The sequence below is a fragment of the Salvia hispanica genome, chromosome 1 (genome assembly GCF_023119035.1).
Source record: "Salvia hispanica cultivar TCC Black 2014 chromosome 1, UniMelb_Shisp_WGS_1.0, whole genome shotgun sequence".
In the NCBI taxonomy this organism is placed as follows: domain Eukaryota; kingdom Viridiplantae; phylum Streptophyta; class Magnoliopsida; order Lamiales; family Lamiaceae; genus Salvia; species Salvia hispanica.
This window is the reverse complement of record NC_062965.1, coordinates 42,971,792-42,986,128: the sequence shown is the minus strand read 5'-3', so window position 1 is coordinate 42,986,128 and position 14,337 is coordinate 42,971,792. Positions and strand designations below refer to the sequence as shown.

At 41.1% G+C, this 14,337-nt stretch overlaps 3 protein-coding genes across 3 annotated transcripts; 1 reads left to right on the top strand and 2 right to left on the bottom strand.

Annotated features, from left to right (window-relative positions):
- Positions 1-364: 364 nt before the first annotated feature.
- Positions 365-2,283, bottom strand: LOC125201529 (11S globulin seed storage protein Jug r 4-like). The gene is made up of 4 exons (XM_048099682.1): positions 1,976-2,283; positions 1,526-1,788; positions 982-1,428; positions 365-886 (listed from the first exon to the last, which is right to left on the bottom strand). Exons 1-4 carry the CDS (start codon positions 2,256-2,258, stop codon positions 506-508), a joined length of 1,374 nt encoding a protein of 457 aa, XP_047955639.1. The 5' UTR covers positions 2,259-2,283; the 3' UTR covers positions 365-505.
- A 3,443-nt stretch (positions 2,284-5,726) lies between these two features.
- Positions 5,727-7,665, top strand: LOC125201925 (11S globulin seed storage protein Jug r 4-like). The gene is given in 5 exon segments (XM_048100222.1): positions 5,727-6,018; positions 6,243-6,349; positions 6,351-6,506; positions 6,604-7,050; positions 7,139-7,665. Coding segments are annotated over 5 exon segments (1,377 nt in total). The 5' UTR covers positions 5,727-5,732; the 3' UTR covers positions 7,520-7,665.
- A 3,683-nt stretch (positions 7,666-11,348) lies between these two features.
- LOC125202169 (patellin-4-like) lies at positions 11,349-13,918 on the bottom strand. The gene is made up of 4 exons (XM_048100529.1): positions 13,140-13,918; positions 12,743-12,867; positions 12,513-12,651; positions 11,349-12,002 (listed from the first exon to the last, which is right to left on the bottom strand). Exons 1-4 carry the CDS (start codon positions 13,815-13,817, stop codon positions 11,745-11,747), a joined length of 1,200 nt encoding a protein of 399 aa, XP_047956486.1. The 5' UTR covers positions 13,818-13,918; the 3' UTR covers positions 11,349-11,744.
- Between the last annotated feature and the right edge of the window lie 419 nt (positions 13,919-14,337).

The following is a 14,337-nucleotide window of genomic DNA, read 5'->3' as shown; positions in this document are numbered from 1 at the left end:
TCAACAGTTTCATTTTTAGGCAACAAAGCCAACAATCAAGTGGTACTTTTTAGATTGAAGAATAAAGAATTGTATTGTAATACATGGTAGTGACATCCAATGTGTGTGTGCCTTTTGTTTGGTTTCACAATCAGTTTCGACCATCAACAAATAATGTTATATTTGTTTCCAAAAAGAAGGATAGGTTGAAAATTCAAATGTAATGCACTAAGACTAATTTTATGTTCATTTCTATATATATGAAACTGAAAACTATATGAAAAACTAAAAAAAAAAAAATTGAAGTAACGGAAGTGACACGCGAAGTGTAGTTTGTTGTAAGAAGTAAATATAAAAATGAAGTGTAGGGAGTGGGACAACTAAATTAGTTTGATAATCTGAAAAATGTTATTAATCTCTTATTGTTGGCATCAAACCATGGCAAGTAGTAGGATACATTATTATTGCTCTGATTGAGACTGAGACTTAATTTACATTTATTTATGGAGACACACATTTGATTTGATCAAGCAGAAGCAGAGTGTGGTGCGTTAAAAATGAGGGTCTCCTGGCGCGAAAACTTGATCCTCTGTGCCTCCTCCGTCGATACTTGGTATGCGTTAGCAACGACATCGACGGGCAGTCCCCTCATGGCCGATGTGCGTCCGCTCAAGGTGTTGATGGCAGCATTTTCGTTGGTGTTGAATGCAACCCACTCGAATCCCTGCTCTGCAGCCTTCTTGACGATGGCGAAGTTTTGGGGCACGACGAGCACCTGGCCCTCTCTGAGCTGGCCGTCGAACACAGCCTGGCCGCGATGGTTAACTATTTGCACCCGTGAGGCGCCTCGGGTGGCATAGATGAGGGTGTGGGCGTTGGTGTACCAGTGAGGTGAGATTATAGCATTCTATATACAAATGGCAATAATAGTAATATTAATTAGTAAGTAGGTTGGAATTATTAGTAGTAACCAATTAATAATAATAGTGCAATTATTATTACCCTGTGGAGGACTCCTCTGGCGGCGCTGAGTTGAAGGAAGCTGAGGATGGGAAGGTTGAAGCTGTTGAGGGTGGAGAATCTTCCGGCGCGTGGGTTGTAGAAGTCAGCGCGTGGATCTCTGTCGAGATTCTCTTTGACTCTGGCGCTGCAGAAGGTCTCCTCGAGGCCGTTGTGTTGACGTTCTTGTTCTTGGCGGCTACGGTGGGGCTGGATCAATTGAATGCTCTTCTCTGCCCTTATAATGTGGCCTCTTCCGTCGTTTTGACCCCTCAGCTTTCTGGCGGTCTCTACATCAACGTTGAATGCGTCTGCCAACAACTCGTCGTCTAAACCGCTGATGACATTTCCCAATTCGGATTGGGCTTCTTGGCCGCGCTTGCTTCCGCGCAGTCTCCTGTATTGCTCCTCCTCTTGCTCATTGCCCGGGTTTCCAGCCAGGAAGAAGGACTACAAAATTTGGATAATTAGTTGGATGAAATTGGAATAAAGCATTTACTAGTAATTTATATGAGTATGTATTAGACTATTAGTAGTACCCACATACCCTTGGGTCTTGGTCGAGTTGATTGGCATAGTTGGAGTTGTGGTGGAAAACAACGACAACAAGCTCTTGATCGCCGTCGTTGTAAACCCAGTGAGCATCACCGGCCCTGATGGCGATGACGTCTCCCTTCTGGAATTCATCAACCTTCTGATGTTTGTCGTCTCTAAATCTCTGGCTTCTTTCCTCCCGGGAAAATTGTTGCTGTTGGCCTGATTCGAATGTTTCGGCGCAGCCAGAGGTCAGAACTCCATAAGTTCCCCTGCCTGCAAAATAATTGCATAATTTGCAGAGTCCATGAAATTCACTCACATAATATTTTAAAGCTAATATATAAAAATAGGATCCACGTTCCATTAATTTTTTTTGAACACACTTTCAATAGCTTTTCTTAAAGCTGAGCTAAGTAAACTTAGGACACTTAATCGTGGATAGATGGAGCAATTAACTGACCTTGGACGACGTAGACGAGAACAGGGGTGTTGTGGTAGACAGGCAGAAGGAGGCCTCTCTGCTGAATGATGTGGCGGCGGATGGAGACGCCGGCACATCTAAACTCGTTGTTGTGGTTATCCCAGAACTCGGTCTGTCCGCCCTCCGATCTGACGGTGTAGGACGGCTCCCGAGCGTCAATGTTGCTGAGCTGGCATTCTCCCTGCTGCTCTCTAATGGCGTAACCAAATCCAAACCCTAGAAGCACGAGAAAGCTTAGAAGAGAGAGCGAGAGCTTGGCCATGGTTGTGCTGTGTTTCTTGTATGCTGCTGAGTGCTGATGAGAATTGGCGAAGCGGAAGCGTCGGTATTTATAGACCATTTTGCATGTACATTGCATGGCTTCCACCTATTGATTTTGTTAGACTGCAATGCTACAAAATACATATCACATGATGACAAACTTCCCCTCTCACTTATCCATCATATGCACTTGGATGTAAACAAGGTCACATACTTCTACCCTCTTCTATTTCTATTCATCTCATATTTCAATTATTCTATTTTTCTCACTCGCCTATATCTTTATGGATACAATTCGTAAATTTTCTAGTGTTCCACCATATTTCATCAACTATTCTCAAAATAAAAAATACCAATTTGTTTATGTTTCAAATTATGTGTCCAACAATGTATAATCAGTAAGTATATAGTTGTAATGTATTTTTCATGTGTCACACACACGCCTCCTATTCTAGATAAGAAGATGATCATAAATCGTAAATAAACAACTCATTTATTTATTACTACATGCATGATTGTATCATGTCAATTACATTAATTATGTGATAAACAATTTGCTACATCTTTAACGATTCAAATTTGCTGATTGTACAAGAGTTACCACATTATACACATTTTAACTAATTAATAATGACTTATTTTAATTAGGTTAAATCGACCGCTTCATTATTTAATTTGTTGAATGGTATTGAAACTTCAAATATAATTTTGCTTTTATCAAGATTGGGAAATTATTATTGAATATTGAGAGAACTTGCTTGACCTTCATTTCTACTTCGTATCCAACTTGAGAGTATTTGGAACATTCAAAAATATACTGATTAATGATAAGTTATGTTATGAACACAAAAAATATTTGAACTTCCTTTCATAATTAACAAGCGAACATCGTCTTGTGCATGATACGATAATATCATATGACTATTCAAATTGCCGAGGTACGGTTTCTTTGTTTATGGCTTTGGAGGTTTTGCAAAAACTTTCTTATGGAGGTCACTATCGGAAGGGACTCGTTCGAAAAGGGGTACTGTTTTGAACGTGGCTTCTACTAGTATAGCTATGATATTACTATGTGGTGGCAGAACAACTCCTCGCTTTAAGATTTGTATACTTCCTCCATCCACTACCTATTTGTCATAATACTCATATAATCTAGAACAAAGCTTAAGGGGCACACTTGCATGCGGCCGCCGCATAAATGCTATACGCTCAACTAGAGATGCCCACGGTTCCGGAACCGGCGGTTACAGTTTGGAACTGTCGGTTCCGGTTTTGGAAATTGCCAAACCGGGACCGAATCTCGAGGGTGTTTCGCGGTTACGGTTCCGGTTTCAAAACTGCCGGTTTCGGTTTCAGTTCCGAACCAACGGTTTTCCGGCGGTTTTCACGGTTTCGAACCGCCGTTTTTTACGTTTTTTGCGATTCCGAACCGCCCTCTTTTCTACAATAATTGTCACTCTTTTCCATTTCGGTTCGTCCCACAATAATTGTCACACTTCATTTTTATCATAAATTGTAAGCAGGTCTCACATTCCACTAACTCACTTCACTCACATTTTATTATAAAACCAATACAAAAAGTGGATCCCACATTCCAGTAACTTTTTCAACTAACTTTTCTTTACATTTCTTAAAACGCATGTCCATAATAAGAGTGACAATTATTGTGAGACGGATGGAGTATTATGTAAATCAGGCTCTTTTTAAAAACAAGTTGTCATCATTTTGGTCGCGAGGGAACAACCAGTTCGTGACAACTAGCATGAAATTTAAAATAAGTAAATGATTAGAAAAAAGTTAATTTGAACTTTAAATATTTTTCCCTTCGTCCCACAAGAATATACACTTTCCAATTTTGGAAACTCTTTTCTTTCTAATAAGATGAGACCCATCCCCTACTAACAATACTTTAATTACTTTTTCTCTCAACCTCTCTCTTTACCAATTTTGCATTAAAACTTGTGTCAAACCCAAAATGCAAACTCTAAATATTTGTACAGACTCCAAACTATGATCTGGAGCCTAGTCCGTTAAAAAATGTCAACAAATTACAAAATAACAACAACAGAAAAATATCAACACAGTGTCAACGGTTGACATCATATTGACATTGTGTTGATATTGTGTTGACATTGCATTGACATTGTGTTGACATCAAAATCATGAAATTTTACACTGTGTTGACATTTGTGTTGACGTTGTGTTGACACTGTATTGAAAAGTTTGGAGTTTGCATTTTATAACTACCCTACAACTATATATGTAGATAACTTTACATATTGGTGTATTAAAAATAATGGAGAAAATTATTTACGAAACAATTTGTGATAAATCCATCAAATTGTCAAACATTATAAAATTTCTATTTTCATTTGGCATTAACTCACTGCAAAAAAAAAAACTCGCTATTTAGTGACGGATTATTGCGTACTAATTCACAAATTTTGCGTCGCTGGATAGGGTTAGTGATAGATTAATGTCGGATAGAGCCGTGACTAAAAAGCTTGTCACTAAAAATTTTAGTGACGGAAAAATCCCGTCACTAAACTTAGTAACCCACTCGAGCACCACTTAAATTACTAACCCACCCGACTGAAAACAAAAGGAATCTGCGTTGGTATGTTCGTATTAGTGACGGACTAATCTGTCACTAATTGTGTCAGACGTTTCTCGTCACTTATCTATCACTAGTTAATGAGGGATCAATCGTCGTCATTAATTTCCTTACTAATTAGCATTTTTTTGAAATGACTCGGCGTATTTACATACGTAGAAATATGAAATCTAAATAATGTTCTATTAATTTTTTTTAATGGTCTATAGGGTTAAGAAATCACTCTATTGGGTGTTTCACTAAAAATCTATAAATAATTGTAGAGTTAGTGTAATATGTGGTCCTACTTATAAATTTAGTTTTATAATAAAATATAAGGGAGAATGAGTTAGTGGAATGTGAGGCCCACTACCAAAAATAGTAAAATGTAAAATGTGATAAATTATGTGGGACGACGAAAATGAATATATGTGATAAATTTTCAAGGAAGGAGGGAGTAGTATCCATGTAAAATTGGGTACATAAAGAGAAAAGTTTTAATGATTAGACATTTTTGGGCACATAATTTCATGACATAAACAAAACAAATTGCTAGTAGTATTTTTTTATTTTTAGAAGAGTTAGATGAAATATGAGATACGGAACACTAGAAAAAACGTAGTAAGAATATTATCCATAAAGGTGAGTGAAATTGAAATATGAGTTGAATAGAGATAGAAGAGGGTAGACGTATGTGACCTTGTTTGCATCCAGATACAAATGATGGATAAGTGAGAGGTGAAGTTTGTCATTATTAGAGAATGGTTTGTAGCAGAAAATCATAGGTGTAAGCCATGCAACCATGCAATTTACATGCAAAATGGTCAATAAATACCGACGCTTCCGCTTCGCCACTTCTCATCATCAGCATACAACACAGCCATGGCCAAGCTCTCGCTCTCTCTTCTAAGCTTTCTTGTGCTTCTAGGGTTTGGATTTGGTTACGCCATTAGAGAGCAGCAGCTGGGAGAATGCCAGCTCAGCAACATTGATGCTCGGGAGCCGTCCTACCGCGTGCAATCGGAGGGCGGACAGACCGAGTTCTGGGATAACCAGAACAATGAGTTTAGATGTGCCGGCGTCTCCATCCGCCGCCACATCATTCAGCAGAGAGGCCTCCTTCTGCCTGTCTACCACAACGCCCCTGTTCTCGTCTACGTCGTCCAAGGTCAGTTAATTGCTCCATCTATCCACGATTAAGTGTCCTTAGTTTACTTAGCTCAGCTTTAAGAAAAGCTATTGAAAGTGTGTTAAAAGCTCAGCTTTAAGAAAAGCTATTGAAAGTGTGTTAAAAAATATTAATGGAATGTGGATCCTATTTTTATATATTAGCTTTAAAATATTATGTGAGTGAATTTCATGGACTCTGCAAATTATGCAATTATTTTGCAGGCAGGGGAACTTATGGAGTTCTGACCTCTGGCTGCGCCGAAACATTCGAATCAGGCCAACAGCAACAATTTTCCCGGGAGGAAAGAAGCCAGAGATTTAGAGACGACAAAACATCAGAAGGTTGAGGAATTCCAGAAGGGAGACGTCATCGCCATCAGGGCCGGTGATGCTCACTGGGTTTACAACGACGGCGATCAAGAGCTTGTTGTTGTTGTTTTCCACCACAACTCCAACTATGCCAACCAACTCGACCAAAACCCAAGGGTATGTGGGTACTACTAATAGTCTAATACATACTCATATAAATTACTAGTAAATGCTTTATTCCAATTTCATCCAACTAATTATCCAAATTTTGTAGTCCTTCTTCCTGGCTGGAAACCCGGGCAATGAGCAAGAGGAGGAGCAATACAGGAGACTGCGCGGAAGCAAGCGCGGCCAAGAAGCCCAATCCGAATTGGGAAATGTCTTCAGCGGTTTAGACGACGAGTTGTTGGCAGAGGCATTCAACGTTGATGTAGAGACCGCCAGAAAGCTGAGGGGCCAAAACGACGAAAGAGGCCACATTATAAGGGCAGAGAAGAGCATCCAATTGATCCAGCCCCACCACAGCCGCCAAGAACAAGAACGTCAACACAACGGCCTCGAGGAGACCTTCTGCAGTGCCAGAGTCAAGGAGAATCTGGACAGAGCTTCACGCGCCGACTTCTACAACCCACGCGCCGGAAGATTCTCCACCCTCAACAGCTTCAACCTTCCCGTCCTCAGCTTCCTTCAACTCAGCGCCGCCAAAGGAGTCCTCCACAGGGTAATAATTACTTACAATATTATTATTAATTGGTTACTAATAATTCCAACTTACTAATTAATACTATTGTTATCATTGTACTGTATAGAATGCTATATTCTCACCTCACTGGTACACCAACGCCCACACACTAATCTATGCCACCCGCGGCGCCTCACGGGTCCAGATAGTCAACCATCGCGGCCAGGCTGTGTTCGACGGCCAGTTCAGAGAGGGCCAGGTGCTCGTCGTACCCCAAAACTTTGCAGTCGTCAAGAAGGCCGCAGAACAGGGATTCGAGTGGGTTGCATTCAACACCAACGAAAATGCCGCCATCAACACCTTGAGCGGCCGCACCTCGGCCATCAGGGGACTGCCCGTCGATGTCGTTGCTAACGCATACCAAGTATCGAGGGAGGAGGCACAGAGGATCAAGTTTTCGCGCCAGGAGACCCTCATTTTTAACGCACCCCTCTCTGCTTCTGCTTGATCAAATAAAAATGTGTGTCTCCATAAATAAATGTAAATTAAGTCTCTCAGTCTCAATCAGAGCAATAATAATGTATCCTACTACTTGCTAATGTTTGATACCAACAATAAGAGATTAATGGAGTAACATTTTTCAAATTATCAAAATCTGTCCCACTCCCTACAACTTATTTTTCAAATTATCAAAAACAATACAAGTACTTCTACAACACAATGCTCCTCTATAACCATTCGACCGTTGTGAACAAAGGCATGTGTCACTTTATTTTACTTTTTGAACAAAAATGAATAATTGAATTTCCTTTTAAGACATGTGCAATCAGCTCATATATTGTTAAGGTCTTTCTCCTTAACGCTGATCGACGATGACCTCGGCGATCGATGTTCTCTCCGGCATCCAATCTTAGGATCGGCGGAGACCAGATTTAGTTGTGCGCGGAAAACTTTTCCGTCGGGCAACACAAAGTCTTGGGTTTGCAAGATAAGTAATGAGAAGTTTTGGGAAAATATTATTTCATTAATTGATTGAATGATGCAAATAATAACACTCTATCCCTATTTATAATACTAGTACCCTAACTTATTGAATAAGAAAACAAAGATATGGAAAAGATATGGTGAAATAAAAGATAACTAAATAATTGAGATTTCCTAAGATATGGGATCGTATCAACTCCCTCACGGTTAAAATTCGTCTTGTCCTCAAGGTGGAAACCACGAAGCAACGACGATCGTTGAAAGCAAAAGCTTGGGCGAGGCGTCTCCTCCTGGATCAAACACACACCGAGCAACTGAGTGTTTCCCTTCATCACCTCCATCAAAAATCAACCAAAGCGACCTAATGTGGCCGGCAACATTCCATGCCAAAATGAAAAGCATGTCTACACCTACAATAATGCTCAAACATAGCGTGTCATTGCGCGGAGGGATCAACCTTGCATCGGTGTCGAGCGATGTTGATCGATGATTCATACTTGGAACATCATCGACATTCAAATCCAGATAAACACAAGCAATTACGGGCAAACGGGTGTATGCACCATCTCCTTTCTTGCCCCAACAATTTCCAACAACATTCATTGAGTGAGGCGACGACCTTCTTCACTTCATTAGTGGAATCGTCCTCTTCTACATCATCTAACAATGCCACTTCCCGATGTGTTGGAACAATAAGATCACCAAGACTCACATCATATACCCTGACGAGCACTTGCAACAGCATATTGTCGGTCTTGACGATCTCTTCCAGGGACTCGTCGATTGGAACATCAACATCAAGATTAGTGCCCCCATTGTGATCGGCGTTGTTGGGAACATCCTCAACTAGAATTTCGTCATCAATATTCTCCTCAAACCACGCATTCAACTGGGCGAGAAGGTTGGCTTGCTCCAATCTATAAACACGCAATTTCTCGTTGTAATCACTTACTGTAGGTGTAGGTAGTTGGGTTGGCCAAGGCGAACAAACCTTGAGAATGGGAATATTGGGCAGACCACGCTGCTGCCCCGAATCAATAAACCTGCTGGAATGTTGAGGCGGGTGCGTGAAGCCAGACCGTGGCAGGGCAACGGCGGGCAACGGAACTGTGCGATGACTCAGCGGTCGGTCAGACTGCATAGGCTGCAAGGTCTGCGGGCAGTGATAGTCGGTCGGATCCCAACGACTAGGCGGACCCAGTGGTGGCTGATCATAATTCAAATATCCTCGCGATGCACGGCGAGGCGGTGGTTTCCAACAAGAGGGCTGCCACGACTGTGGTGGGTCATAGGGCTCGAAACTCGGCAGTGGTTGATTACCCGTCGGCGTGCGATGGTTATGTTTTGCACGCCAATTGTGTGGCGGCTGATCATAGGGTAGAAAACCCTGTGGATTGCGGCTGTCCGGAGGGTCCCAACAGGTTGCACGTCGTGACTGGACCGGCTGGTAGGGACGCAACGGCTGGGCAGGCTGAGGGAGTTTGTATTGACGACGACGATAGTTGACGTAGTCGTATGACATGATGGTGGTCTGACTTCTACACGGCGCGTGGGAATCCTTCCCGTCGGGCGTTGCAGAAGTAGAGTTGTCCAGAGCCTAGAGCTCGGCGGATAGGCGGGACTCGACAACCAAAGCAGTTGTTGTGCGCGGAATGTTTTCCGTCGGGCAGCGATGTAGCTTCGGTTCGAGATGGTGGGAGGGTGAGATCACAGTTAAAGCACCAGTTGTTAAGGTCTTTCTCCTTAACGCTGATCGACGACGACCTCGGCGATCGATGTTCTCTCGGGCATCCAATCTTAGGATCGGCAGAGACCAGATTCGGTTGTGCGCGGAAGACTTTTCCATCGGGCAACACAAAGTCTTGGGTTTGCAAGATAAGTAACGAGAAGTTTTGGGCAAATATTATTTCATTCACTGATTGAATGATGCAAATAATAACAATCTATCCCTATTTATAATACTAGAATGTTATACCCTAACTTATTGAATAAGAAAACAAAGATACGAAAAAGATATGATAAAATAAAAGATAACTGGATAATTGAGATTTCCTATAAGATATGGGATTGTATCATATATACACACTTCTTTCTACTTGATAAAATTAAATGTGCCTCTCCATAATTAAATGTAAATTAAGTGCGAAGAAAAATTTCTCTACTTTTTTTATTTTTAATTCTTATTTCGAAATTATTACTAAGATTCCTTGATATATGTAATTCCTTGATTCCCGCCTATCAACTTTGATTTTGATTTCTTTCCTTCCAAACATATTGGACCTCATATTCTCACAATTAAATACTAATGGAACTTATATGAAGAGTATTGATCTGCTGGGCGACGCTGCGTGCGCGCCCTGTGAGCGATTAGTGACGTGGCGGAGTCATAATTAGTTTTCTCTCCTCCTCTTAAATTCCCTCTCTCCTCTCTCCCCCGTCTCCACTTCTATCCTCCTCATTTTCTATCTGCCATCAATTTTCTCATTCCCCTTCTTTTAAACGGAATAGCTTCCGCTTTACTGTCTCTATCCCCCTTTATCACTATGATTCCAGCAAATCTAAGCACTCAATGTTTTTCTCAAAATCTATTAATTTCGGCAATCCCAATTTTTTCATTCAACCGACTTCTCAATCATCTCATCCCCATCTGTAATTTTGCACCATGCCTTCGTTCTCTTTCTCACCAAATTCTCCAACCATATCAAGGAGCTTTTCACCATTGAATCAATACTTCAAACTATTTAATGTATCCAAATTGTTTCTTCAATTCCCGTGGACTTAATTTTGCATCTGTCAGAATTTATGCACTTAATGTTTTCATCAAAATGGGTTTCTTTAAATTTTCTTTCACTACAACACAAAAATTAGATTTTGCAATTACGTCCACTATAATAATAATCCTTTGTCTGTCTAAACTAAAGACTGAGAAATTGTTTTCCATGTTCCAAAAAAAAAATTTGCAGATACAAAAAGTAAGTTGTGGGAAGGAATAGGGGAATAGGGAAGATGATGATAAAATCTTGCAAGGACAACAAAGTATATCAAGTGAAGAAATTTTTACATGGCTCTAAAATTTCATAACAAAATTGATGGCAGATTGAAAATGAGAATGGACAGAGGAGAGGAGGAGAGAAGAAGAGACGAGGGAGAGAGAAGAAACAAGGAGAGAGGAGAGAGGAAGAGAGGGAATTTAAGAGGAAGAGAGAAAACTAATTATAACTCCGCCACGTCACTAATCGCTCATAGGGCGCGCACATAGCGTCGCTCAGCAGATCAATACTCCTTAATCATATATTCCTATCGATAATATTATTATAGGAAACTATGGGAAATCTATGATGTGAAAATACATGTGTAAAAATAAAATTTGTTATAAATATTACCTCAAGTTCAAAACAACGAATATTTTTGCCAAAAATGTTAGCAAGTGTTGCAAGAAAATCATTCGATTCTACACATTTACTCTATGTTATTAGATGGTGCAAGTTGCCATCCAATAAGCAAAAATCAAACATGTCGAGATTTACCGGCAACACACCTCTAGCTAGTAGCCGCGGATATCTCGCATTACAAAACCCCAAAAACAGGAAAAAAAAAAAAAAAAAGAACAAAAGAAAAAAAAAAGAACAAGGATAGAAAATCAACTACAATTAGCAAAACAGTATCTGATGTTTTTATTACCGCATGCAGATAGAATTGCTTTGTTTAGCCTTAAACCTAAGTAATGTAATTTGGTAGAAATGGTGAGTTCAATTGTGGATCCTATAGATCATGCTTGCCTTGGTCTTGTACCTATAGAAAGCCTTCTTCCTTGTGAATGAATGATTCACTATGCTTATCACAATCTTCCCTGCCTCTCTTATGTAGAACGAGTTTCTCATTCCCTCTCCCATCCTCTTCTCCTGCAGCAAGATCTTGTACGAGCAATCGTCTTCTGGCACGAACTCTTCTCTATATGCCACGTCGTATCCAATCACAGTTATATCCCAGGTTACAGTCACCCCGGCCTGATACAATCATCAGTATGTATGTGTGAGGGTTCGTTGTGCACACCTAATAAACTCACATTAGTACGATATTGTTCACTTAGGGACATGCCTCACAGTTTTGTTCTTGGGACACTTCCCAATATGCCTCGTACTCACTACAAAAAAATGTCAGTTTACCGACGGAATTACCGACGGAAAATTTTCGCTACGAATTACCGACGGAACATTCCGCGGTGAAAATATTTCCTTTTTTAATTAATGTAATTTCCGTCGGTAAAAAAAATTTTACCGACGGAATTACCGACGAAAATACATTAATTAAAAAAAGGAAAAATTCACCTGCAGAAATTTCCGTCGGTAATTTGTAGCGAAAATTTTCGTCGGTAATTCGTAGCGAAAATTTTCCGTCGGTAATACCGTCGGTAAATTGACATTTTTTTGTAGTGACTAATAGGCCTCATATTTATTGCTTGCATAATTTCTAATTCCGTGATATGGGATGATTTGAACCCTAACAATATATATTACCTCGACGGGTATTTGTATGAGGTCAGTGCCATTTGCTCTGATATAAGCTTCGAGAACTTTGTCTTCGGTTGTGAATTCTGTGTCGTTTTCTCTCCTCAGCCCGCCGTATTGAACCAGTATGTTCTCTATGGTGGCGTACCTGCATTTTGGATGGATCAAGCAAGAGTCAATCTATTTGTATTTTTTTGAGGGCGGAATTTGTAAATAATACTAACGGTTTGATTTAGTACTTGAGAAGTGTCTCTGTAACTCTTGATTGCTTCACAAATATGAACTTGTTCTTGCTCCTCTTCGTCAGCAACCGCAGCTTCAAAGCGTTCAGCGTCAGAAACCACGACGGCACATTTATGATCAGCTGCATATATCCACGACCGCATCATATATATAGATAGGGTTGTGATCAAATGCTAACTAATTTCCAATCCAGAACCCATAACTTTTTTTCAGTTTTGTAGTACATTAAAATCATGAACACATAGATTATAAGTACATCAATACAAGGCTAGCTGTTATTTACTTATGTCTTTGTGTTGATATTTGAATTTACATGTTGTATTGATAATTTTGAAAGTTCTGCGTTCCGATTAGAAATTAGTTTTATTTTAACGAGACCCTGTATGAACTGACATGCTTGTGGATGATGCCGGGATAATGATCGTGGAGCAACGCGATCATCTTCTTCCCAATGAGCTTCATCTCCTTGGTGGTGGGGCCTCCCGCATGCCTCATATCAACGATCTGCACGATAGAGTCGGCCCCACCAGGCCGGAAAGTGAGACGGCGGATCCCTTTCTCGAGGCAGAGCAGCCTCCACCTGAGATACTCATTGCAGCTCTGCTGCCCCATGCTCACCAGGTTCCTCTGATACTCCCTCCCCAAGACGCTGTAGCAGAGGGGCCGCCCCTCCTTGTCCGCGCCGCTCGCGAACCACGCGTTGTCCCGCGGCGGCGCCAGCTCCTCGTCGGCCGGCCGGAAGTCTGCGCGCCACCTCAGCGTCCTGTGCAGCGCGGTGAAGGCCTCGTGCACCTTGTAGCGCTTGGCCTTGAGGAACTTGCTGAGGACGGCGGCGTCGGCCGCCTCCTCGTGCAGCAGCGCCACGCCCCACAGGTGGGCCCTGTCGTCTTCGTCGTCGTCATTGGTCGTGAAGAGGTAGTTTCCTTTGATGGCTTCCTCGACACGGAAGCGGAACTCGGCGAGGGATTTTCCCCGGGAGCAGGCGTCGAGGAAGTGGTCGTCCACTTCGTCGTCGTCGTCGCTCTCGGGGTCGATTGTGGGAATGTGGACGAGCTTTCCCTCGATGATCATTTTTGTTTAGATTGGTGTTGGTCTGTCTGTCTTCCGAGCTCCGGCCGGCAATGATTCACCAGCCGATGAAGGAAGACTTTTTTGTTATGTTATGTTATGTTAGGTTATGCACCTTTCTCTCTCCTTCCTCTCTTCTTGTTTTGTCTTATGAGAGACAAGTGAAATGGTGGAGTTTCTGTTGGTGGTTTGGCGCCAATTGTGGGTTGTGTGAGATGAGTTTATTAGTGTGAATAAATTGTGGTTATGAAATTGGGAGGATTTTTTTATTCCTAAGCCATCCTCATGTGTAGGTCTACTTTTGTCACCATCAAAGTTATAATTGACGGTATATGTATATCGTCGCATAAAAACTAAAATAAAAAGATATATTCTCTCGGATCAATATTAATTGTCTCATATTTGATCAGGGTGGATTTTAAGAAATTATTTCACTTTGTTAAAAATATTAGAAGAAAAAAATTAGTGTAATGTAGGTATTACTTTCATATAATATTTCATCTGTCCCACTTTAGCAGTCTTG